This window comes from Furipterus horrens, unplaced genomic scaffold (assembly GCF_987537825.1).
Source record: "Furipterus horrens unplaced genomic scaffold, mFurHor1.1.pri manual_scaffold_4, whole genome shotgun sequence".
Taxonomy (NCBI): Eukaryota; Metazoa; Chordata; class Mammalia; order Chiroptera; family Furipteridae; genus Furipterus; species Furipterus horrens.
Genome location: NW_028327174.1, coordinates 150,263,523 through 150,287,634, shown reverse-complemented (window position 1 = coordinate 150,287,634; position 24,112 = coordinate 150,263,523). Strand labels below are relative to the sequence as shown.

General features: G+C 39.1%; 2 protein-coding genes across 4 annotated transcripts in view; one reads left to right on the top strand and one right to left on the bottom strand.

Moving 5' to 3' along the window:
- SPATA6L (spermatogenesis associated 6 like) overlaps nucleotides 1-23,141 on the bottom strand; it is a 53,129-nt gene extending 29,988 nt beyond the window's left edge. For all 3 annotated transcript variants that reach the window (XM_090275839.1, XM_090275838.1, XM_090275837.1), the window contains exons 1-4: nucleotides 23,057-23,141; nucleotides 18,817-18,954; nucleotides 15,858-15,906; nucleotides 11,716-11,757 (exon numbers count right to left, since the gene is read on the bottom strand). In XM_090275839.1, coding sequence (XP_090131965.1) covers nucleotides 11,716-11,757; nucleotides 15,858-15,906; nucleotides 18,817-18,954; nucleotides 23,057-23,095 — 268 coding nt within the window. In that variant the 5' untranslated portion in view covers nucleotides 23,096-23,141. The remainder of the gene's footprint in view (nucleotides 1-11,715; nucleotides 11,758-15,857; nucleotides 15,907-18,816; nucleotides 18,955-23,056) is intronic.
- Nucleotides 19,175-21,066, top strand: PLPP6 (phospholipid phosphatase 6). Its single transcript, XM_090275836.1, has one exon. It carries the CDS (start codon nucleotides 19,277-19,279, stop codon nucleotides 20,168-20,170), a length of 894 nt encoding a protein of 297 aa, XP_090131962.1. The 5' UTR covers nucleotides 19,175-19,276; the 3' UTR covers nucleotides 20,171-21,066.
- Nucleotides 23,142-24,112: the final 971 nt, after the last annotated feature.

Genomic DNA, 24,112 nt, shown 5'->3' with positions numbered 1-24,112 from the left:
TCTCATGAATAAATTTTAAAAGCCTCCCCAAGTCATAACATGGATAAAACATTATCTAAAGGGTTGTTCTACAAAACAGAACAAAGAGGAAAATCTCTTTCCATCCATCCACCCTTCCATCCATCCATTCTTTCCTTCAACAAATGTTTTCTTAGGACATACCAAGGACCAGGTCCTAGGGATAGAACAGGAACAAGGCAGAGAATGCCCTGTTTACACAAAAGTTACAGTGCAGACTGGGGTTCAGTGTTTTCTGTGATATAGGGATGCAAATGTCCCGAAGGCCCAGAGAACAGCTAGAGCTGCAGTTCTTAGCAGGGATGGTTTCAACCCCAGGGGAATTTCCAAAATATGTCGCAACATTTCATGGGTAGGAACCAAAGGACCAGCAATGCTCAAGACACTCCTGTGCAACTTTCTAACTTCCTACCAGACATTCTTTCACGCGAGAAACCGTTATGAACCTAACTGATACATATAAATACAACTCACCTTTTTGCATAATTTTAAAATACACTGGGTTTTCAGGGATGAAAGTACTGTGTAAATTAAGGAATAATTGTACTTTGCTGTTTGGATCTTAACTGAGATTCGGCATTTTGAAAATCATGTCACATCTAAATACTTCACTATGCTCAACATTTACATACTGATATACATATCATTTTGTTTTAAATCCCTTTCCTTTTATTTCTCCTTTATATTACAGTTCAAATACTGTGGTTTGTATAAGCTGGTTCTATTAACTATGAAGATTATTTCAGTATGGTAAAAGGGATGCTACAAAAGAAGATCTTGGGTCTAATAGGACTGAGAATCACTGAGCAGAAGGATGGAAAAGCTGCCGTCTGAGCCCTCCTTGTCTGCACAGTAGTTGCTACATAAGTGGTTTGGACTGAGAGTGGCCCCTATACGGAGCACTGCCAAAATAATAATGTAATCAATGAAGTAGCATTACTGTTTGGTGACTGCCATTTGTGACAAGAATTCTGATGAGGGTATATTTTTGGTACATCAACTGCAGAAATAATTGACCTTCTATGTAACAATATAATGCATCAATTTCTTGCTAACTTACTCTACGTACTGGGTTCTAGTAAAAGTGCAAAAAGAATGTATTCTGTGTTTTTCATCATATCATTTCTTTCTGCTCTTCCTCTCTCAGACCTGCTCCAGCCACAATAAACTAATAATGTATCTTTCCCTCCTCTGCTATGCACTTGCTCAACTTAAGCTATTTCCTCTAAAATGTCTTTTCTTCCTTCCCATCCTGTTGAGATTCTACTCATTGTTCAAGTTTCACCTTAAATGTCTAATAGTATATCCAACATAACAGGTCCAAAATAGAACTATTGATCTTTTTCCCCACAAATAAGCTCTCCCCTATTTCCCATCAGAGGAACCAGTACCAGTTGCTCAAGCCAAAAATCTAGGATTTATCCTTGATTCTACTCTTTCATTCCTTACATAAATCCATTCGCAAGTCCTGTTGACTCTATCTCCAAAATAAATATAAAACTGTTCCCTTCTCTCCACTTTTATAGCTACCACCCTGGTCTAAGCTCCCACCACCTTTCTCCCAGACTACTGTCATGGCCTCCTAGCTGGTCACCCTGCTTCCATTCCTCCTGTACTCAAATCCATTCTCCCCAAAGCAATGTTGTAGATACATCAGATAGAGGCTTTCGCCTGCTCCCCATGATGGTCATGACCGCCCCACTTTTGTTGGCCAGAGAGACTTCCTCCATGTAGTGATCTCAGAAGTGCAACTTGAAAATGGGAAGTGATGTGACAATTTCCTCACCCATCATTAGCAATAAAACACAACTGTCTACTGAAGCCTATAGTACACTGGGTAAAAATTCAGGTTCTAGGTTCAGACAGAGCTGGGTTCAAATCCTTGCTTCACCAATTACCAGCTATGTGACTTTGAGCAAATTATGTAAACTCTTTAACTTTAGTTTCCTCTTCAGGAAAATGTAAAACTCATAATAGTACCTGCCTCTTAGGGCCATTGTTAGGACAAATGACAAACACACGTGAAGTGCAGAGCACAGTGCCTGATATTACCTGCCATCATCATGATTGCTCCATGACACCAGCCCAGCAGTGGTCCCAGCACTACTATGATCTCTATGAATATTGTGTTTTCAATAATATGTTCCTAGTGGGAACAAACACCTTGATGCATGGTATGATGCTCTACACATGTTTTTGTCTAGTTCTTTCACTGCATCCAAAATGATAACTACTAAATTACTACTCCTGTATGTAGCAAGAATTAAGATGCAAATAAGTTGTCAGAAAACTGGCGGTGAGCTCATCTACTATCTTTGGAATCACAGGGATAAAAAGAGACGAAAAGCATTAGAGAACTAGAAGACTGCAAAGCTTCTCAATTCTGTGTCTCTGGTTTGGTCATTTTCTAGAGATCCAAAGTGCCAACTAGTGTAAAAATATCAGCACAACAAGGGATGTTACAGCAAAGCCTAGGTTGTAAATAATAAACAAACACACACAGAGACTGAGCAATTCTCATAGGGCAAGTGAAATGTCTGAAAAACTCCATGTTCTTAATAGGCTAATGGCACAGACAGGGACATCATTAATACTATCACTGAACAGGTGTTCCCTCAAAAAGGAAACAAATGAGACTTCAAGAGAAATCATTTTAATAACAATATTGGTTTGAGAAATATCTAGCATTTACAGAGCATATCAGAATTGACAACTTATTTCCCAATATCAGATCTCATTTGATTCCCTCCTTGCAGATGAGGAAACTGAGGCTCTGAGAGTTGAAGACACTTGTCATGATGCCACATGGCAAAGTAGAAACTCTAAACCAGAACATCTGAGGCAAAAGTTCTTTCCTACTGTTGCTTAGTAAACATCCTGACAAAGTATAAACTCAAGCTCTGAATCAGGGAATGAGTGCCCACTAAAATAGCATTTTACAGCTGGACTGACTATACATGACACATAACAAAGTAGAGGCTTTATTTAAGTCAATAAAAGAAAGCACCAAGCTCACTGTCAACCAGGATTATGATGCGCCCCTGTGTCCATTTGTTTTTGCCCAGCTTTGTAAACCAGGGAAGAATCTGTTGCTTCTAAGTGAAATCATTGGACCCTTTCTTTCTTTAGCTGCAAAGCTGTATGCAAATCTGAGGCACTTGTATGATTAATGTGATGATTATAATATGTCTTTGATAATAATAAATGTGTTTGAAAGCAATGTGACAAAGTATAATACAGTAAAGTAATATCTACAGCAAAATGAACTTGTTCTTATAAACCCAAATATGGTCGATGTTACCAAGTGCTGCAGTCTACATGAGACTTCAAGCAAATCATATTTATTTAATCATCTAGTATCAAGGACTAGCAAATCAAGAGGTTTTACCACTGCCATTCTGACTAGTGCCACCAGGAAGTGGCATGGTGTTAGGCCTGTATAGCCTCAATAAACATAGGTTGGACAATGAATCAATCTGTAATGCATCTGAAACTGAGTGAAATTAATTGTTATTTTGAGCTATTCAAATTTAATTACACTCTGAAATTGAAGAAAGTAAACAAAGAGTATATAATAAGGCCTCCATTGTGTATCTTATTAACTTTTGAGTTATAACCAGTATGCATATACCCAGCTTCAATATTCTCCAATCATCATAGTTTCAAACAATTCTTGCAACCTTCTCAAAGATGGATTTCTGGTCATGTGAAAAACATATGGCAGTCTAGGACATATTAAATTTTAAAAAGCAAGTTGTGGAATGTATACATTGGGCCAAAGTATAATACTAAATATACATACAATACCAGATATTTTTACTATATATATGCACATATGTTTATATATGTACTAAATGCATTATGTTTACACAAAATACATCTTAAAAGGTCTAAAAATATACACAAATTGTTAAGTAATTATTGTCACGGGTTGTTGATGACAGAGGTTTTTGGCTTTTTACTTTATAAAATTTGTGTTAATTAAAATTGTTATAGTGAGAATACTTAGGTATTGGTAATTTTTTAATTTGTGTAAAATTAAGTAAGACTAAAATGTTTCTGTTTCTACCTTACTGGCATACTAAAATATAACTTGTCAGTTAGCAGTGATTTATGTTTAAACATAAAAGTGGATCAAATAAGAAAATAAAAATTTTTTAAAACCCTCAGTGCCCTGATTTTAGCCTGTCACTTTTAGGCTGAAAAAACAATCAGTGAGAATTTCTGAAAAGCAGGTAAGTGACATCTCTGATCTCCCCTCTGTTATGCCCACTTAAGAAAGTAATGACATGTACAAGAGTGTCTTTCCCTAGATCCATGGAAAGTGGGGTTCTTATTTGTTTTCAAAGCCTCCTTCTGCCAGTGAACCAAGAGGCAGAAGAAAGAACTACAGACTCCTGGATCCACTCCACTGGGGGCCTTGACCTACTCCAAGGACAGCCACAGTGGGCAGAGCTATAATCCTCATAAAAGCCTCCACAGCTATCTCTGCTTTGGCTGAGGCATCTGCAATGAAGTGGTGGAAATTTGCTGGGGATCAGTTTACTCCCAGATTACAAAACATGGCTAAATCTAATAATTCTATTCTTTGCAAATATACCAAGAGGAAACAATAATTTTTATAAAAATGTGAAATGAAAAAATAACTAAATGCGCAACAATACCAATTTAAGGGTAATTCCAAAACTACAGAAATACACATAGCTATTGAAAATAACAAAGTAAACTACAGGGAATAATGTATAATGAAAAAAAAAACCAAAATAGTATGTACACACTGTTTATAAACATATAAAAACCCATAAGTAAATTAATAAAACTCTTTATAGCTATTTAAAATAATGATGTAGAACTATGCTTTTTTAAAAAGACGACAGTAATACACAATGGGGGAATTAATAATAGGAGAAAATATATGTGATGCTATGTAAAATTCCATATCTGTTTTCTTCTGTCCAGATAAAATGATCAAGAAACATGTTAACCAAAATATAAATAAAAGTTTTCTCATCATTGGGTATGTTTTTTATGACAAGGTAAAGCTATGAAGATTCATTTGGGGGAAGGGGAAAAAGAAAAGATGTATAATAGCAAAGATCAGAAAAGAATTAGAAATGTTTCTGAATTTAGGTATATACTCTCTCTCTCTCTCTCTCTCTCTCTCTCTCTCTCTCTCTCACACACACACACACACACTCACACACACACACTCAAGACTCTAAAGTCACCAGATAACTATAGGGTTGGCAAAAAAAGTCTATTATGTTTTTTCTGTATGATGGCTCTAGTAGTGCTTACTTGTCTTTAACATCATTTGAAACATTTTGTTAAGACTGTACTATGACAGCTGTCATATCAGCATGTATTTTTTAAAAACTTATCAAAATTGGTGAACTTTTGTATAGTCATTTTAATATTGAAGGTGGAAGAAAATACACATATTGGCATATTATGCTTTATTAAATATGAATAAAGGTAACACAACTGAAAACAAAAAAATAATTTGTGTAGTGTATGGAGAAGGTGCTGTGACTGAGCAAATGTAACAAAAGTGGTTTATAGACTTCTTGCCAAGATGGAGGCATAGGTAGACATGCTGCATCTTCTTCCACAACTAAGATGAAATACAACTACCTCAAAACTGGAGACAACCAGAAGTTCCAGAAAATTGAGCTGTATGGAAGTCTAACAAACAAAGATATAAAGAAGCAATACTCATCCAGACAGGTAGGAGAGGCGGAGCCAGGGTAGAGAGGATGCAGTGCGGGGGTGGCAGTGGCTGTGGCCAGCCAGCAGAAGGCCCAGTCGCACATTTTTTAAAAGAGACACCTGAGGAGCACTCCCAGCACCATACCAGACAGCCCAGCTCATGGTTCCAGCATCAGGGAAAATAAAGCCTCATTGCTTCTGACTGTGAAAACCAGTGGGGTTTGGGCAGAGGAAGAAACTGCCGGACTCTCAGCAGAGTCCATTTGTTTAGATGGCCCCACAGTCCTAGAACATCCACAGACCCACCCACTCTGGGAACCACAACCAAAGTAACACCTGGAGAGGCACCAGTCCCATATGGGAAGTGGGAGAAGTGCCTGAAAAAGGGGGGATTGCTAAGCAAATGGCATTGTTCCCTCTCAGACCCCTTCCCCACATACAGTGCCACAATGTGGTGAAAAGGCTCTGCCCCTTAAAACGTAACAGGTGCAACAGCTCTACCTAAGACACACAGGCAAACACAGGAGATTGTCAAGATGAGACAGAGAAGTATGGCCCAAAAGAGGGAATAGATCAAAGTTCCAGTGGAAGAACTAAGTGATGAGGAGATAGCCAACCTAATAGACACAGAGTTCAAAACACTGGTGATAAAGATGCTCATAGACTTGACAGATATGCTTAAGTACCGCAAATGCATAAGAGAAGAAGTGAAGGCTGGACTAAGTGAAACAAAGGAAAATCCACATGAAACCAATGGTGAAGGAAAGGAAACCAAGGTTCAAATCAATTATTTGGAACATAAGGAAGAAATAAACAGTCAACCAGTATAGAATGAAAAACAAGAATTGGAAAAAATGAGGAGAGGCTTAGGAACCTCTGGGACATTAAACATGTAGCAACCTCTGGGACAACATTAAACATGCCAACATCAGAATCATAGGGTTGCCAGAAGGAAAAGAGGAAGAGCAAGAAATTGAAAACTTATGTGAAAAAATAATGAAGAAAAACTTCCCAAATTTGGTGAAGGAAATAGAAATACAAGTCCAGGAAACACAGAGTCCAAACAAGCTAGACCCAAAGAGGACCACAGCAAGACACATCAAAATTAAAGTGCCAAAAGTTAAAGATAACGAGGGACTCTTAAAAGCAGAAAGAGAAAAGAAGAGTTACCTACAAATGGGGTGCTTATAAAACTTTCAAACCCTGAAACACCAATTCAAGGAAACCTATACACCCCTATGTTATTAGCACTATTTACAATAGCCAAGTGCTGGAGACAGCCTAAGTACCCGTCTGTAGATGAGTGGATCAAAAACCGTGGTACATTTACGCAGTGGAATACTATGCAGAAGAAAGAAAGAAGGAACTTTTACCATTTGCAACAACATGGATGGAACTAGAGAGAATTATGCTTAGAGAAATAAGCCAGGAAACTAATGAACAACACAAACAGATGAGCAAAACTGAACCAGAGGCATGTAAACAAGGAGCCGACTAACAGTGACCAGTGGAGAAAGGGAGAGGGAGAGAAGTGAGGTAAAAAAGGGAAGAGTCTAGTCAAGGACTAGTATAAATGTCCCATGGACATGGACAATGGGGTGAGGATTGACTGTGGGAGAAGAGGTGGGAGAAATGGGGGGTAGCAATGCAGGAAAAAGAGGAACAATTGTAATAGAAAAACAATAAATAAATAAATAAATAAACTGCCAACTGATTTCTCAAAAGAAACTTTGCAGACAAAAAAGGGACTGGCAGGAAGTATTCAAAGTGGTGAAAACCAAGGATCTACAACCAAGATTGATCTATCCAGCAAAGCTATCATTTAGAAAGGAAGGGCAGATAAAGTGCTTCCCAGACAAGGTAAAGCTAAAGGAGTTCACCATCACCAAGCCCTTATTACATGAAATGTTAAAGGAACTTACTTAAGAAAAAGAAGATCAAAACTATGAACATTAAAATGACAACAAACTTACAACTATCAACAACAGAACCTAAAAAAATAAAAACAAAAACAAACTAAACAAACAACCAAAATAGGAACAGAATCATAGGTATGGGGATCATTTGGAGGGTTATCAGCTGGGAGGGGGAAGAGGGAGAAATGGGATTAAGAAGCATAATTGGTAGCTAAGAAATAGACAGGAGGAAGTTAAAAATAATATAGGGAGACACGCTGCGTCTTCCTCCACAACTAAGAAGGAATATAACTACCTCAAAACTAGAAACAACCAGAAGTTCCAGAAAATCAAACTTCATGGAAGTTCTGCGAACAAAGATATAAAGAAGAAATACCCAGACAGGTAGGAGAGGCGGAGCCGGGGTGGAGAGGAGAGATGGCAACAGCAGTGGCAGCGGCAGCAGCAGGCCGGCAGAAAGCGCAGTAACACATTTTTAAAAGTCAGGAGGGACACCTGGGGAGCGTTCCCAGCTCCTCACTGGACCTCACAGTTCACGGTCCCAGCACTGGGGAAAATCAAGCCTCATTGCGTCTGACTGTGCAGACCAGAGGGGTTGGGGTGGAGGCAGAAACTGCTGGCCTCTCAGCAGAGTCTGCTTGTTTAAAGAGCCCCCACAGTCCTAGAGCATCTGCAGACCCACCCACTCTGGGAACGACAGCCAGGGCAGCAGCTAGAGAGGGACCAGTCCGGTGCAGAGGTGGGAGAGGTGCCTGAAAAAGGGGCGAGTGCTGGGCTGGTGGCATTGTCCCCTCTCGAACCCCTCCTCCACATACAGCGTCACAACATGGTGAAACAGGTCACCCTGTACTGACGAATCCCTAAGGCTCCGCCCCTTACAATGTAACAGAAGTGACAGCTCTACCTGAAATGCAGAGGCAAACAAACACAGGAGCCTGTCAGAATGAGAAGACAGAGAAGTATGGCCCAAAAGGGGGAATGGATCAAGGTTCCAGTGGGAGAACTAAGCGACGAGGAAATAGCCAACCTAACAGATGAGAAGATAGGCAACCTAAGAGATGCAGAATTCAAAACACTGGTGATAAAGATGCTCACAGGCTTGACAGATATGCTTGCGTATGGCAGACGCATAAGAAAAGAGGTGAAGGCTATGCTAAATGAAACGAAGGAAAATCCACACAAAATCAATGGCGAAGGGAAGAAAATGGGTTCAAATCAATGATTTGGAACATAGGGAAGAAAAAAACAGTCAACCAGTGCAAAATGAGGAAGAAAGAATTGAAAAAAATGAGGAAAACTTCCAAAATTTTGTGAAGGAGATGGACGTACAGGTCCTGGAAGTACAGAGGGTCCCGGTTGAACTGGACCCAGAGGGGACCACACCAGGATGCATCATGACTGAGATGCCAAAGGTGAAAGATAAAGAGAGAGTCCTGAGGGCAGCAAGAGAGAGGTGGAGAATTGCTTACAGGGCAGTGCCTATAGAACTATCAGCTGATTTCTCAGAGGGCACTTTGCAGGCAGGAAGGGACTGGCAAGCAGTATTCAATGTGATGAAAAGCAGCCTATAACCAAGATTACTCTATCCAGCAAAGCTACCATTTGGAATGGAAGGGCAGATGAAGTGCTTCCCAGACAAGGTGAAGCTAAAGGAGTTTATCGTCACCAAGCCATTATTATATGAAATGTCAAAGGGACTTACTTAAGAAAAATAAGATCAAAACTATGAACACTAAAATGACGACAAACACAACTATCAACAACTGAATCTGAAAAATAAAAACAAAATCTAAGTAAGCAAACCAGAATAGGAACAGAATCATAAGTATAGGGATCATTTGGAGGATTATCAGCTGGGAGGGGCAGGGGAGAAATGGGGAAATGGTGCAGGGACTAAGAAACATAATCAGTTGGTACAAAATAGACAGGGGGATGCTAAGAATAATATAGGAAAGGGTGAAGCCAAATAACTTATATATGCACAATCCATGGACATGAATTAAGGGAGGTGGGATTGCTGGAGGGAAGGGAGTTGCTGGGCGGAGGGGAGCAAAGGGGAAAAAATTGGAACTACTGTAACAACATAATCAATAAAATATACTTAAAAAATAATAATATAGGAAAGGGTGAAGCCAAAGAACTTATATGCATGGCCCATGGACATGAACCTAAGGGATGTGGGATTGCTGAAGAGAAGGGGTGTACTGGACAGAGGGGAGCAAAGGGAAAAGAAATTGAGACAACTGTAACAGTATAATCAATAAAATATACTTTTTAAAAAGTGGTTTGCGAAGTTTCTTGTACTATTGACATTGCAGCCAAATAATTCTTTACTGTGGGACTGTCTTATGCATTGGAAGATGTTCAGCAGCAACCGTGGCCTCTACCCACTAGAAGCCAATAGTGGGAGATAGCTGACATACTTAAAATGTCCAAATCAATAAAGTTATTGGTAAAAATGAAAAATATGTCCTTTATTTTAGGGAAAAAAATTAACGGACTTTTTGGCCAACCCAATACTTTGAGAGACTATGTATGAGAATTGGTACCACCAGATGGCAGCTCCTACTTTCTTACTAGCTCAGTTCTCCAGCCATTCAAGACAAACCACAGAGCAAAGACATCACAGAATGTTCTCCCCTAAAGTCACATTATTCTAGCATAGGAGTCACAAATGTTTTCTGTGAAGGGCCAGACAGCAAATATTTTTAGGATTTGAGTATGGTCACAACTACTCAACTCTGTCATTGCAGCATGAAAGCAACCATAAACAATACTTAAATGAATGAATGTGGCTGTGTTCCAATAAAAGTTTATGAACAATAAAATTTGAATTCTATATAATTTTCACATCACAAAATATTTGTATTTCTAAGTTCTTTTCCAACCATTTAAAAATAGAACTGAAGACAGCTTGGCAGTTCCTTAAAAAGTTGAACACAGCCCTCGCTGGTGTGGCTCAGTGGATTGAGCACTAGCCGGCAAACCAAAGGGTCACCGGTTCAATTCCAAGTCAGGGCACATGCCTGGGTTGTGGGCCAGGTCCCCAGCTGGGAGAACGCCAGAAGCAACCACACATTGATGTTTCTTTCGCTCTCTTTATAAATCTTTAATAAAATAATAAAGGAAATGATAATTTTTTAAAAAGTTAAACGCAGAAATGACCCAAAAATTCCACTCCTAGGTATATACCTAAGAGAACTGAAAACATGTACTTATCCAAAAACTTGTACATGAATGTTGATAGCAGTATTATTCATAATATACAAAAAGTGGGAACAACCCAACGTTCATCAACTGATGAATGGATAAGCAAACTTATTCATATGAAAAAATAGTACTGGTATATGTAGTATATCCATATAAAAGAATATTATTTGACCATAAAAAGGAATGAAGTACTGACATATGCTATAACGTGGATGAAACTTGAAACATGATAACTGAAAGAAGCTAGACATAAAAGGCTAGATATTATCTGATTCCATTATATGGAATATCCAGAATAGGTAAATCAATAAGGACAGAAAGATTAATGGTGGCCAGGAGCTGTGGGAAGGAAGGAATGATGAGTGACTACTGAATACAGAGTCTCTTTCCAGGTAATAAAAATATTCTGAAATTAGATAGTGGTCACGGTTGCATTACCTTGTAAACATACTAAAACAACTGAATTGTGCACTTAAAATGATAAATTTTATAGTATATGAATTAAATCTCAATATTTAAAATTGTAGAGATTTAGCTCATGAGCCACACAGAAGGACTGCAGCTGGATTTGGCCTGGGAGTTATAGTTTGCCAACCCTGTTCTAGCACCTAACACATACACACTCCACAAATTAGAATATAGTCAAAAGCAAAAACCTGAAAGAAGCTGAGCCAGCAAAATCAAATAACCACCAAATACAAAGCGTTACACTTCTGAAAGTAGACAAAATGAAACAAACTGGCGGTCAAAAAACAGTATTATATAAAGTATGACTTTTAAATACCAGTCCTCATTTTGTCATGCCAAAATTCTTTTAAATTTAAATTAAGCCAATTAAGAAATACATTTACTGGCACATTACCTGGAGGTACTAGCTGTATTAATTCAAACCTGGTTAGGAAGCCTAGAAAAGAAAAAATGAGATTTTAATACTTTAGAAAACTGCCCAAATTTTTCATTAATTGCTACTTTTAAAACTTCCATAACATCTCTATTTAATTCCCATTTAATTTGAACAATATCATGGTTAGGAGCTCCTAACCACTTTTGCATTCTCAGCAGTGGAATTAAATAGGAATTAAATGTAGTAATAATGCAATAGTTATTACATTAGAAACAATAAGTGCTATAACAATGACTCAGATCTTTCTAGACCCAATAAATTGAGGTATGGAGTGACAATAACTGAGTTATACAAGAGCATTTCATCCCCTGAAAAGTACTGACAAAACAAATGCAATATTTACTCTCTAAAAATTATATTCATAAATCACTTCAATAACAATAAACTTACAATTTTAAAAATTCAAAATACAAATGTTATCCATTAACTGATAAAGGTTTACCTTGCTTAAAATAGTATGCTATATGACTATACAAGTGAAACATAAAATTAACATTTTTTGTATTTCCTGAGTTCAAAATATATTTAGAAATACTGAGCCCATGTACAATGTTTACAAATAAAAGAATAAAATTCAAATCTTAAAATTAATTTAAAACATAAATATGTAACGATAAAAAATAAATAACGATAATTCCCACAAAATATTAAAAGTGAAGACACTTAAAATACACAATAGTAATTTAGTTAATAATACTGCTATATACAATTGATTCTTGAATAACATTGTTTTGAACTGTAAGTCCATTTACACATGGATATTTTTCCAATAAATACAAAAATCAACTCAATATGTATCATAGACCTAAATGTAAGACCTAAAACTATAAAACTCTTAGAAGAAATATAGACTAAATCTTTGTGACTTCACTTAGACAATGGTTTCTTAGCTATAACATTAAAAGCACAAGTAACAAAGGAAAAATAAATAAAATAGAATTCATCAAAATTAAAAACTTTGGGGTTCCAATGAACACCACCAAGGAAGTAAAAAGAGGACTTCCAGTCAAGATGGAGGCGTAGGTAGACACACTGCGTCTCCCTCCACAACTAAGAAGAAATACAACTACCTCAAAACTGGAAATAGCCAGAAGTTCCAGAAAACTGAGCTTCATGGAAGACCAACAAACAAAGATATAAAGAAGAAATAGTCATCCAGACAGGTAAGAGGGGTGGAGCTGGGGCGGAGAGGAAGTGATGTGGTGGCAGCTGTGGTAGCAGCAGCAGCAGTAGCAGTGGCTAGCCGGTGGAAAGTGTAGCAACACATTTTTTTAAAGTAGAAACAGACACCTGGGGAGCGTTCCCAGTGCCAGACCAGACCAGGGCACCTCACAGTTCCAGCACCGGAAAAAATAAAGCCACATTGCTTCTGACTATGAAAACCAGTGAGGGTTGGAGCAGAGGAAGAAACTACCAGTCTCTCAGCAGAGTTCAGTTGTTTAAAGGGCCCTCGCAGTCCTAGAACATTCGCAGACCTGCCCACTCTGGGAGCGATGGACAAAGCAACAGCTAGAGAGGTGCACCAGTCCCATACAGGAAGTGAGAGAAGTGCCTGGAAAAGGGGCAAGTGCTGAGCAAGCGGCATTGTTCTCTCTCAGACCCCTCCCCCCCACACAGCGCCACAATGTGGTGAAAAGGGTCACCCCATACTCATGAATACCTAAGGCTCCACCCCTTACAATATAACAGGTATGACAGCTCTACTAAGACACAGAGGCAAACAAACACAGGAGCCTGTCAAGATGAGGAGACAGAGAAGTATGGCCCAAAAGAGGGAACAGATCAAGATTCCAATGGGAGAACTAAGCAACAAGGAGATAGCCAACCTCGAATAGGTAGAGTTCAAAACACTGGTGATAAAGATGCTCACAGGCTTGACAGATATGCTTAAGTATGGCAAACACATAAGAGAAGTGAAGGCTATGTTAAGTGAAATGAAGGAAAATCCACATGAAACCAATGGTGAAGGGAAGAAAACAAGGGTTGAAATCAATGATTTGGAACATAAGAAAGAAAGAAATAGTCAACCAATAAAGAATGAGGAAACAAGAATTGAAAAAAATGAGCAGTGGCTTAGGAACCTCTGGGACAGCATTAAACGTGCCAACATTCAAATCATAGGGGTGCCAAGAGGTGAAGAGGAAGGGGAAGAAATTGAAAGTTTATGTGAAAAAATAATGAAGAAAAACTTCCCAAATTTGGCAAAGAAAATAGACATACAAGTCCAGGAAGCACAGAGTCCCAAACAAGCTAGACCCAAAGAGGACCACAGCAAGACACATCATAATTAAAATGCCAAAGATTCAAGATAAAGAGAGAATCTTGAAAGCAGCAATAGAAAAGGAGAGAGTTACCTACAAATGGGTGCCTATAAGATTATCAGCTGATTTCTCAAAAGAAACTTTGCAGTTAAGAAGGGACTGACAAGAAGTATTAAAAGTGATGAAAACCAAGGATCTACAACCAAGATTACTCTATCCAGCAAAACTATAATTTAGAAAAGAAGGGCAGATAAAGTGCTTCCCAGACAAGGTAAAGCTAATGGAGTTCATCACCACCGAGCCATTATTATATGAAATGTTAAAGGGACTTATTTAAGAAAAAGAAGATCAAAACTATGAACATTAAAATGACAAAAACTCACAACTATCAACAGAACCTTAAAAAATAAAAACAAAAACAAACGAAGCAAACAACCAGAATAGGAAAAGAATAATAGGTATGTGGATCATCTGGAGGATTATCAGCTAGGAAGGGGAAGAGGGAGAAATGGTGCAGGGATTAAGAAGCATAATTGGTTGGTACAAAACAGCCAGGGGGAAGTTAAGAATAATATAGGAAAGGTAAAGCCAAAGAACTTATATGCGCAGTCCATGGACATGAACTAAAGGGGGTGGGATTGCTGGAGGGAAGTGGGGTACTGGGATAGGGGAGCAAAAGGAAAAGAAATTAGGACAATTGTAATATCATAATAAAATATACACTTTAAAAAAGAAAATGAAAAGAATGGGAGAAAATATTTGTCAATCATACATGTGATATAGGATTTGTATCTATAATATATAAAGAACTTACAACTCAATAAAAAGACAAATATCCAATTAAAATATAGGTAAAGGATCTGAATGGACATTTCTCCAAATAAACACAAATTACCAGTAAGCCCAAGAAAAAGTGCCTAACATCATTAGTTATCAGGGAAGTGTAAATCAAAACTATAAAGAGATTCCGCTTCATACCCACAGGAATGGCTGCCAATCAAAAGGACAGATAATAACAAATTTTGGCCAGGATGTGGAGAAATGGAACACTTATACATTGCTGGTGGAATGTAAAATGATGCAGCTGCTTTGGTAAACAGTCTGAAAGTTCCTCAAAAGATTAAACAGAGTTACCTTATGACCTAGCAATTCAACATCTAGGTATATATCCACGACAATTGAAAACATACATCCAGAAATCAGTTTGTACACAAATATTCATAGCAGCATTATTGATTATAACTCCAAAATGAAAACAACCCAAATGTCTATCAACTGATGAATGGATAAACAGTATGTGACATATCCATACAATGGAACATTACTTAGCCATAAAAAGAAATGAAGTAATGACATCTGCTATCTTGAAAACATCATGCTAAATAAAAGAAACCAGTCACAAAGGATCACATATTGTATAATTCCATTTATGTGAAATATCCAGAATAAGCAAATCTACAGTTAGGAAGATTAGTAAGTAGTTGCCTAGGGTTGGGAGAGAGGAGGAAGAATGGCTATAGGATTTCTTCCTGTGGTAATGAAAATGTCCTAAAATTGATATGGTGGTGGCTACACAACTCTATAAATACACAAAAACCATTTAATTGTAAAAAAAAAACAAAACAGAATTGTATTTTCTAGTACATTCTATCTATATCTAGGGAAGAGTTTGTAATTAAAACAAAAACATGATTCAAATTTTACAGGCTCTCTTGAATATAAATATAGATCAAACATGTAAGTATCACAACTTAGAAAACAGTAAAATTTTATATCTGTGAATTACAGACACACAATAGTCCATCTCTCTCTCTCTCTCTCTCTCTCTCTCTCACCTACTTTCTAAAATGTCTGCTACAGCTCCAGGATCTATTGCATTTTCGAATAACTGTAAAAAAAGAAATGAGGAAAATAAATTTTCTAAGTTTTGTTAATATATACTTATAGAAATTATAGATTACATTCCTCCAAATAATTAACACATATAAAATCCAGCCATATAATATTTTAGGATTCAACAGAAATATCTGTAACAGGTATGTGGTTAAAAGTTCAACAAATGACTATAAAACAATGAGAATTAGCAAAACAATATAAAGTTCAAAGAAAATCTAAGTTAACTGAATCTACTACATCCTCAAAATGGCATCAACTTAACCTAGCCCTACAATTTATTGCTAAAAGCACATCTGGGCATTAACCTCAAAGAGTCTTGAGTACCATGCCCTGGTCAGATAGTTCAGTTGGTTAGAGCATTGTCCCAATATGCTAAGGTTGCGGGTTTGATCCCTGGTCAGAGCACATATAAGAATCAGCCAATGAATGTATAACCAAGTGGAGCAACAAATCGATGTTTCTCTCTGTCTCTCTCTTTCTCTCTCCCTCTCTTCTCTCTAAAAATCAGTAACTTTTTAAAAAAAGTATTGAGTATCAAAAAAAAAAAAAACACACACATTCTGTATACCACAGATATTCATAAAATGTTAACTAAATGAATAACTTGTCTTGCCGTGAAATTGTTGTGCTAAAAAGAAACATAAATAAAAATTCTATCTATGTGTAACACAAAAAGGTTAAGTTCTAGTAACCACACACTCACAAGAGTGAGAGACTCATTAAGTTTTCGGTGTACCGTGAAACACAAGAAAAACACTGCGATACCTGTCTAGCCATTGCAAAATCTACATATTTTGTCCTTGATATAAAAAGGGTCTTGAATAGGACTGAAATAAGAGGCACATCATATCCCTCTCCCTGAACTCTAGAACCCTGTAAAAATAAACCAAATAGTTTTCAGCAGAGTTTGATTTCAGGCACTCAAGTTCTGATTTAAATAGTGTTTAAACTTAAGCATGGTTAAAATCTGCTCTTAATCCAAAGCCAGGTCTATTTTAACTACAAAAATGAGGCAATCCCCTGTACACTTTGTGTTACTGACTTGGATGTATGAAGCAAATGTGAGTAATTTTTTTTTTCCTAAGGCATTTCAGTAACTACATTCTTTCACTTCATCCATGTCTAAGGATACTCTCAAGTATGATTTTAGGACTGATTTCTTGTTTATCCAAATGCTTTAGAACATTCAATTCTGAATTACACAGAAAGTACAAGGAGAAAAGGTGTTTGCTACTTGCTGCAAGTATTTGCATCTAGAGAATAGAACAGATAGAACAAATACTTGCAGCAAAAGAATGGAACAGATACAACCAAAGCAGGAGCAAACTGGAAACTGGAATACAATCTCAAACAGCTCACACAAGAGGGAAATTTTCAAAATTTAAAATAAAGCATTTAAAAACAAACAAGCCCTGGATTGAGAGCTGGCCTATAAGCTGAAAGGTCACCAGTTCAATTCCCGGTCAGGGCACATGCCTGGGTTGAGGGCCAGGTCCCTGGTTGGGAGCGTGTGAGAGGCAGCCAATAGATTTTTCTCTCCCTCTGTTTCTCCCTTCCTCCGCCTCTCTCTAAAAAAATAAAATATTTAAAATAAAGCATTTATGTACATTACTGAATTTTTTAAATGAAAAGTAGTCCATGGATTGTTTGACTAGTAATCTCACATGCACAGTTTTGCAACAGAGCAGTAGTGGCATCTAGAATGTGACTCTGAGACTTACTCTTCTCTTTTACAAGTCAAGGAGGTTGGACTAGATGATCTCCAAGGTCAATTACAAATTTATCATTCTGTGCTTCTATGATTTTGTATCCTTGGGCTTCTTACAAAAAAAGGTTTTTAAATCTTCTGTAGAGGCAAACTTAAAATTGATAAAATAAGAGCATTCTTGGGGGGAAAAAATAGACTGGATTTCTACCACCCACTTTTTTACCACTACCAACATCTAAATGGTAGAAGTAGGCTCCTTTGGATTCTAACTCTATGTTCCAAGGCAATATTCATTTGTTCCTCATTTCTTTTACCCAACCAGTTTGGTGGACTTTATTTAAATTTACCCTGTAATTTATAAAAATATTTTATATGGCTCTAGCCCTGTAGACAATCAATCCTCGTCTCCTCTGCCATCCTCATGTCAAAATGGGTCATTTTCTGGGTACCTCCTTCCACACCTTTAAACGTGATAGGCTCTACCTATAGCCTCCTCATACACATTCTCTCTCCCAAAGAACCACCTCAGTGATATTGTTTGGTACGAAATCATCAGACATATCACGGTTCAAGGAATCAGGCTGATTCCATCTCCAAATTCCAAAACAAAAACTTCAAAGGATTGTGATTGTGTAGTAATAAAGTTAATATTTCATAGTGGGAAGAAGATTGGTGATGTTTCGACTATATCATGAACATAAATCAGGTATGACCTAAGAAAGCTCAGTAAGTGTAAGGAGACTTCTTGTTTTGTTACAGGATTTCAGATACAGAATTTAACTAATGTGATTATAGCTTTCATGATTTTTTTAGTCTAAAAAAGTTTGTTCCTAAGATCCACTAGTTTATTGACTATCCCTGTCATAAATGGAACGTAACTGTCTCTAACATCTCCAAGAATATTCAGAAAAGGCTCTATGTGCTCCAGTTAGAAAATGTCGTGGGAATTGCCGGAATAGAAAACATCACAAGGGTTTTTTAGCACTAGGTTGACAGAACTTAGCTCAGACCTGGGTTACAAAAGTAAGTCTTCCAACTACGCTTCTGCACTGTGCTGAGGTGCCTTCAAGTAATTTTTTTAAAGAAAATTTACAAAATAACTTTATAAGAACCATGTTCTTTGTAAGCCACTAAATGATCTTCAGACAGCAAAATTTCAATTTCTCTATTTAGCAGTGAGAAAGTTAAGATCACCTTTTTAAATCTCATTCTCTGCTGAATCATAATAGGGAACACAGATGGAAAGCAGTTTGTCTCCACATACTGATTCAGGAGGTAAACCCCAAGGTACACATCTTGCTTGCCGGGCAGGAACACCCCTGGACAAGAAATCTTAAAAACAAGGGGAAAAATCACAGAACAGGTTTTTGTTTTGTTTTTAAATGGGAATCTATTTTCCCTAACCAACCGATGTCAAATTTTCTCCACTATCGCAACTCCTCATAAATACCTCCCATAACACCCTCCCCTCTCCTCTCCTTCTTCAAATTGGAATTCCAGTTTCAACCCATGTCTCCGCCAGGTGTCACAATTGTCCTCTCGCTATTTCCTCTCCCCGCCCCTCCAGGATGGCAGTGCGGAAGCGGAAGAGGCTGCTGGGCCGAGAGCCTGTCTGTATGTCTGCCGGGTCCTGGCGTCCAGGCCGCCCGCCTCAATGCCGAGCCCTCGGAAAAACATCGAGGGGCGCCCGCTGGGCGCCTCTGCCTCGAGCAGCACCAACAGTAACCCTGGCAGTCCGGCCCATGGCGGCGGCGGCGGCAGCGGTGGCAGGTTCGAGTTCCAGTCCCTGCTCGGCAGCCGCGCATCGGGTACGGACCCCACCTGCGCCCGGCTCCGCGTGTCCGAGAGTCCAGTGCACCGCCGCGGCTCCTTCCCGCTGGCAGGAGCCGGCCTCTCGCAGGCGCTACCGCCCCAGTTGCCTGAGGAGGACCGCATGGACCTGAACCCCTCCTTCCTAGGCATCGCCCTGCGCTCTTTGCTGGCCATCGACCTGTGGCTGTCCAAGAAGCTGGGGGTGTGCGCCGGGGAGAGTTCCTCCTGGGGCAGCGTGCGGCCCCTTATGAAGCTGCTGGAGATCTCTGGACATGGCATCCCCTGGCTGCTGGGCACCTTCTACTGCCTGTCCAGGAGCGACAGCTGGGCCGGGCGCGAGGTGCTGATGAACCTGCTCTTCGCCCTGCTTTTGGACCTGCTGCTGGTGGCCCTGCTCAAGGGGCTGGTCCGCAGGCGTCGCCCTGCCCACAACCAGATGGACATGTTTGTCACCCTCTCGGTGGACAAGTACTCCTTCCCCTCAGGCCATGCCACCAGGGCTGCCCTGGTGTCGCGATTCATCTTGAACCACCTGGTGCTGGCCATTCCACTGAGGGTGCTGGTGGTACTGTGGGCCTTCATTTTAGGGCTCTCCAGGGTCATGCTGGGGCGACACAATGTCACCGACGTGGCTTTTGGCTTTTTAATGGGCTACATGCAGTATAGCATCGTGGACTATTTCTGGCTCTCACCGCACAATGCTCCCTTGCTCTTTGTACTGTGGAACCAACAATGACACCATCTCATTCATTATGGCACCACGAGATCTAAAGGTGCCCACAAGCGATCATGCCATCATGCTGACATAAATCAGCAATCATCTCGCTTGTCCCTCTTAGGACATTTCAGGCTTCCTTTAGGATTTCAGGTGTCCTACCCTCTTGATGGGTTGTTAGGATGGAGCACATGCTGGCCATTACTGATCACAGCCGTATTACAGAAAAAAAAATCCCTCTATTATACATTCAACAACTGTTTATAGCTCCAGGAAAACTGCAAAGAAACCAGGTTGGGGTGATTATTAATGTTGCTGTTTTCTAAAAGTTGACATCAGAAAAATTGTGTTTTGTAGTGATTCTATATGTCAACATAGCACTTGTAAATTAAACTTTGAAAAAGAAACATGATCTTCATTCTGTAAATATACATGCAGATAAGCTGCATACTAATCCTAGTTCTTAGTTATTTAAGAGTCTAAGACATAGGTTTTTCTAGTGTATTCCCTGAAGATCTGTTGCCATAGCTGGGGAGATTTCGTCTCAATCCTGATTTTCTTGGTAAGCTTTTTTAGTTCATGTCTTTTCCATCTTTGCAGACAGGGTGGTGAGAAGATTATGGTACATATCTTTCTCTCCTTTCCCTCTAACTCCTCAAAAGATCTTTAAATTTATATTTATTTTCCACTACTCTCTAATAGTGTATTTTAGCATTCAGAGAACAAGCCAAGAACTTACTTGAAGAAGAAACACTTAAAGATGGACATATCTGTAGTCCCCTTTAAAAAATGGAAGAATAAGACAATCGCCTCATGTAGGAAAGCTAAGCTGCTGAGGGGGTCATAAGAACTGAGAATTTGGGGGTAGTCTAACCACATACTATGTCAATGGACCAGTAGGGCAAGACTTGGGGCCCTGCTGCCGGTCATCTCTACTGAATAAAGAAAAATGCTCCTCTACTGAGGTAACAAAGTGGGAAAATAATGTGATTCTTTGCAATGCAAAAGCATAAGCTTTTTCATATACACCAGAAAGATGAGCTTGTGTATTATAGTTTTTCATATGGAATTCTGTTTCCCTGTTTACAGCACACTTTAGGTAGCAGTGTTTACTTTGAAATTCATCAGGGGAATTGCTGCTATACCAGGCATGGGGTACAACTAAATTTCCATTTACATTGACCTTTACATTTAAAGTAGTTTATCCATGGTGCCTCCCCAAATCAAAAGACTAAAGACCACAAAATGCAGGATGGACTCTGCTCATTATTCTTTGACCAGGAAAGAATAATGAAAGGGTATATGCTTTAATGCTGCTCTACCTGAAAATAAGAACTTTTAAATTATCTATGGAAGTGGTATCTTCAGGTAATTTTAATGACAATTATTTTGACATTTATAAATAGAATGGATTGTGGCCTTTTACCTGTCATATAGAGGTGCACATAGGAATCTGGAGTATGGCTGTGACAAGTAGACTCTGACTGGGTGGAAATGTAAACTTTCTGATTGTGAGAGGCACCTTGAAAGAGGAACAGCTACTCTTCAAAATAAAAGCATTTGCATTCCCACAACATCCTCAACATAGGCTACCTCTCCATTTGCTGAATCAGTCAAACTATGAAACTGTAATTGGTTTGCTTTATTGTTTCATCTGAGAGATCCTCTATTTTTAATGGCAGCAATAGTCAGGCTAGATATTTGGAAGCATGGCATTTCCTCTTTCAGAGTCCACAAACTGAATATTGGGGCCTCAAAATTAGGCTTCCTTTCTGGTTCCTATTTATACTTCTGGAAGTCCCTGTCTTAGTTGCTGGGGCCTAGTTTGCTGGCTTTAAGCACAGATCAATTCACCCTTTTTTTGGAGCATCTTAAGTATCGCAGGGTAGAAAACTGATTTCACAATTAATTGTATACTGAGTAATGCCTTTTAAAAATAAAAATTAAATTAACCAATCATGTTGAATGAAATGAAATGAAAACTTGTTTAATTTTTGCCTTGATGAGAAGAAAGACTGATTTATCACTCAGCTTCTCAAGAATTCCTTCACCTTACTGCACACTTTGAGAGGTCACAACTGATGTAGCACAGTTGATATAGCCTGGTTTTATTTGCTGTCAAATCCAGGAAATCCTGCTCTTTATTTTGTAGCTGCATGTGGACTGAAACCACAGTATTTGTCACTTGTATAGAGGCTAACCAGATTTTCCACAGCCATAACCTGTTTAGTATTTGTGCTTGTAATCACGGCCAGGAGAGAAGCTCCTACAGTTTGGAGGCAAAGCTGCATGACCGTTTGTCACTAGAGATGGAAGGACTGGAAAATGGAAACTGAAATAAGATGAATGACTGTCCCCAAATAAGAACAATGCAGTCACTCTGCCACAGTATCTCACTTAAACAAGATTCAGTGGATGATTATAAGACAGTTGTTGGTTGATTTCCCTTTTGGAATTAGCAAGCCAGAGCCGCCTGATTGGTCTGTGGAGGTGAGAAATTACTAGGAACTGATGAGGCTTTTTGAAATTCAATTCTAACCTGATTATTTAAAGGAGAGGGTTTGTTTCTTTAAACCTTTCACAAATCTTTATCCTGGAAAGAAAATCCTTCTTGAACTTAATGCAGGGTTATTTTAAAAGAACAGAACATTTCAGGATAAAGCTAAGAAGCAAGTTGGCTTTAAATGGGGAAAAAGGTAGGAAGAAGTTGAGCTTAATTTAAGGTTAGGACGTCAGGGAAGACCAGTATAGAGAATCTTAGGGACTGAGGTACGATTTGTTCCAAAAGATAAGGATGTCTGTGTGGTGAGGCGGGAGGGTGTGGTGAAAACGATCTGGGGCCATTTAAGAACCTGGGGAAAGAGTCCGATTTGGGGGCAAGGAGGGGAGGTCGACGATCTCTCTTACCGCCCGGATCTGCAGCTCCACCACCACCTCCAGCGGCATCGTTCCCTGCGTGGGCGAAAGGACCTGAATGAAAATATCCTTTTGGGTTGAGCCTTGGACCGATTTTTCTTAGTTTAGCTCAATCCCTGGGGCAAATGTTTCAAGTAGCTTCCCCAGCCCCCACCCCTGCCTACCCCCATCTGTTCCCCTGTGCCCAGGTCCCTCCCACCCGGACAGGTCTCACAAGTGCAGCTGGAGCTAAAGCTTCCAGAAGGTGGAAGCGTCGCGTTGCCATGGACACTCAAAAGCGCAACCTTCTACCCTAGAAACCCAGCGAGGTCTACGGCGAAGGCGTGCACTTCCTCTGTACTCGACTGGGAAAGCTCGGTCCCGGTGTCGGCTTTCCAGGCTAGAGGGAGAGGACCCGGTACTGACGTGGTAGCCGGGTCGCGAGATGCAAAGAGCCCTAGTTTCCTTTACATCAAATGTTTACAGTGTTCATGTAAAAATAGAATGTGATGATAGATAGCTCCGTTATAATTGAAGTGCTACCCATTTTTAGTAGCGATATGACCCACACACGCGCGCGCGCCCAAGCCCTGGAATTTCTAACAATGCAATTAATGTAATAGACTGTCTCTGAAGGTACTACACTCCAGCTTATAAAATGTTGTGTCTTCATGTTTGGTTCAGAAAACATAGCCACTGTCAATAAGTTAAACGTGTGCTATTTAGAAATGGATAATTTTTAAAGAAATTTAAAAGTTGGGTATCCTGCTTTAGCCACAACAAAAATTGTTAGTCTCTCTTTCTGGAGTTTAGTTACCCTAAGACAAGAAATGAATTACATTATCTCCCAATGAGTAGTTACTGTAGTTGCCAAAGCCAGGGTTACACTGCAAAAAAACTGCCAGAGGTGACACAGGGCAAGAGTTCTTAACCGGTAGGGAAAAACTGCCTTTTCCTTTTCCCCATTCACTGTATTTAAAATGAAGGAAGGGAGGAGGGAGTGGCTGCTTCTATCCAATCGGAAAAATCTGGTAGGGCCAATGCTGACTCTTAAAAACAGTTGTGATG

What these genes read in the sequence shown, in the direction of transcription:
- PLPP6 (XM_090275836.1), top strand. Translation starts at nt 19,277, where the DNA reads ATGCCGAGCCCTCGGAAAAACATCGAGGGGCGCCCGCTGGGCGCCTCT.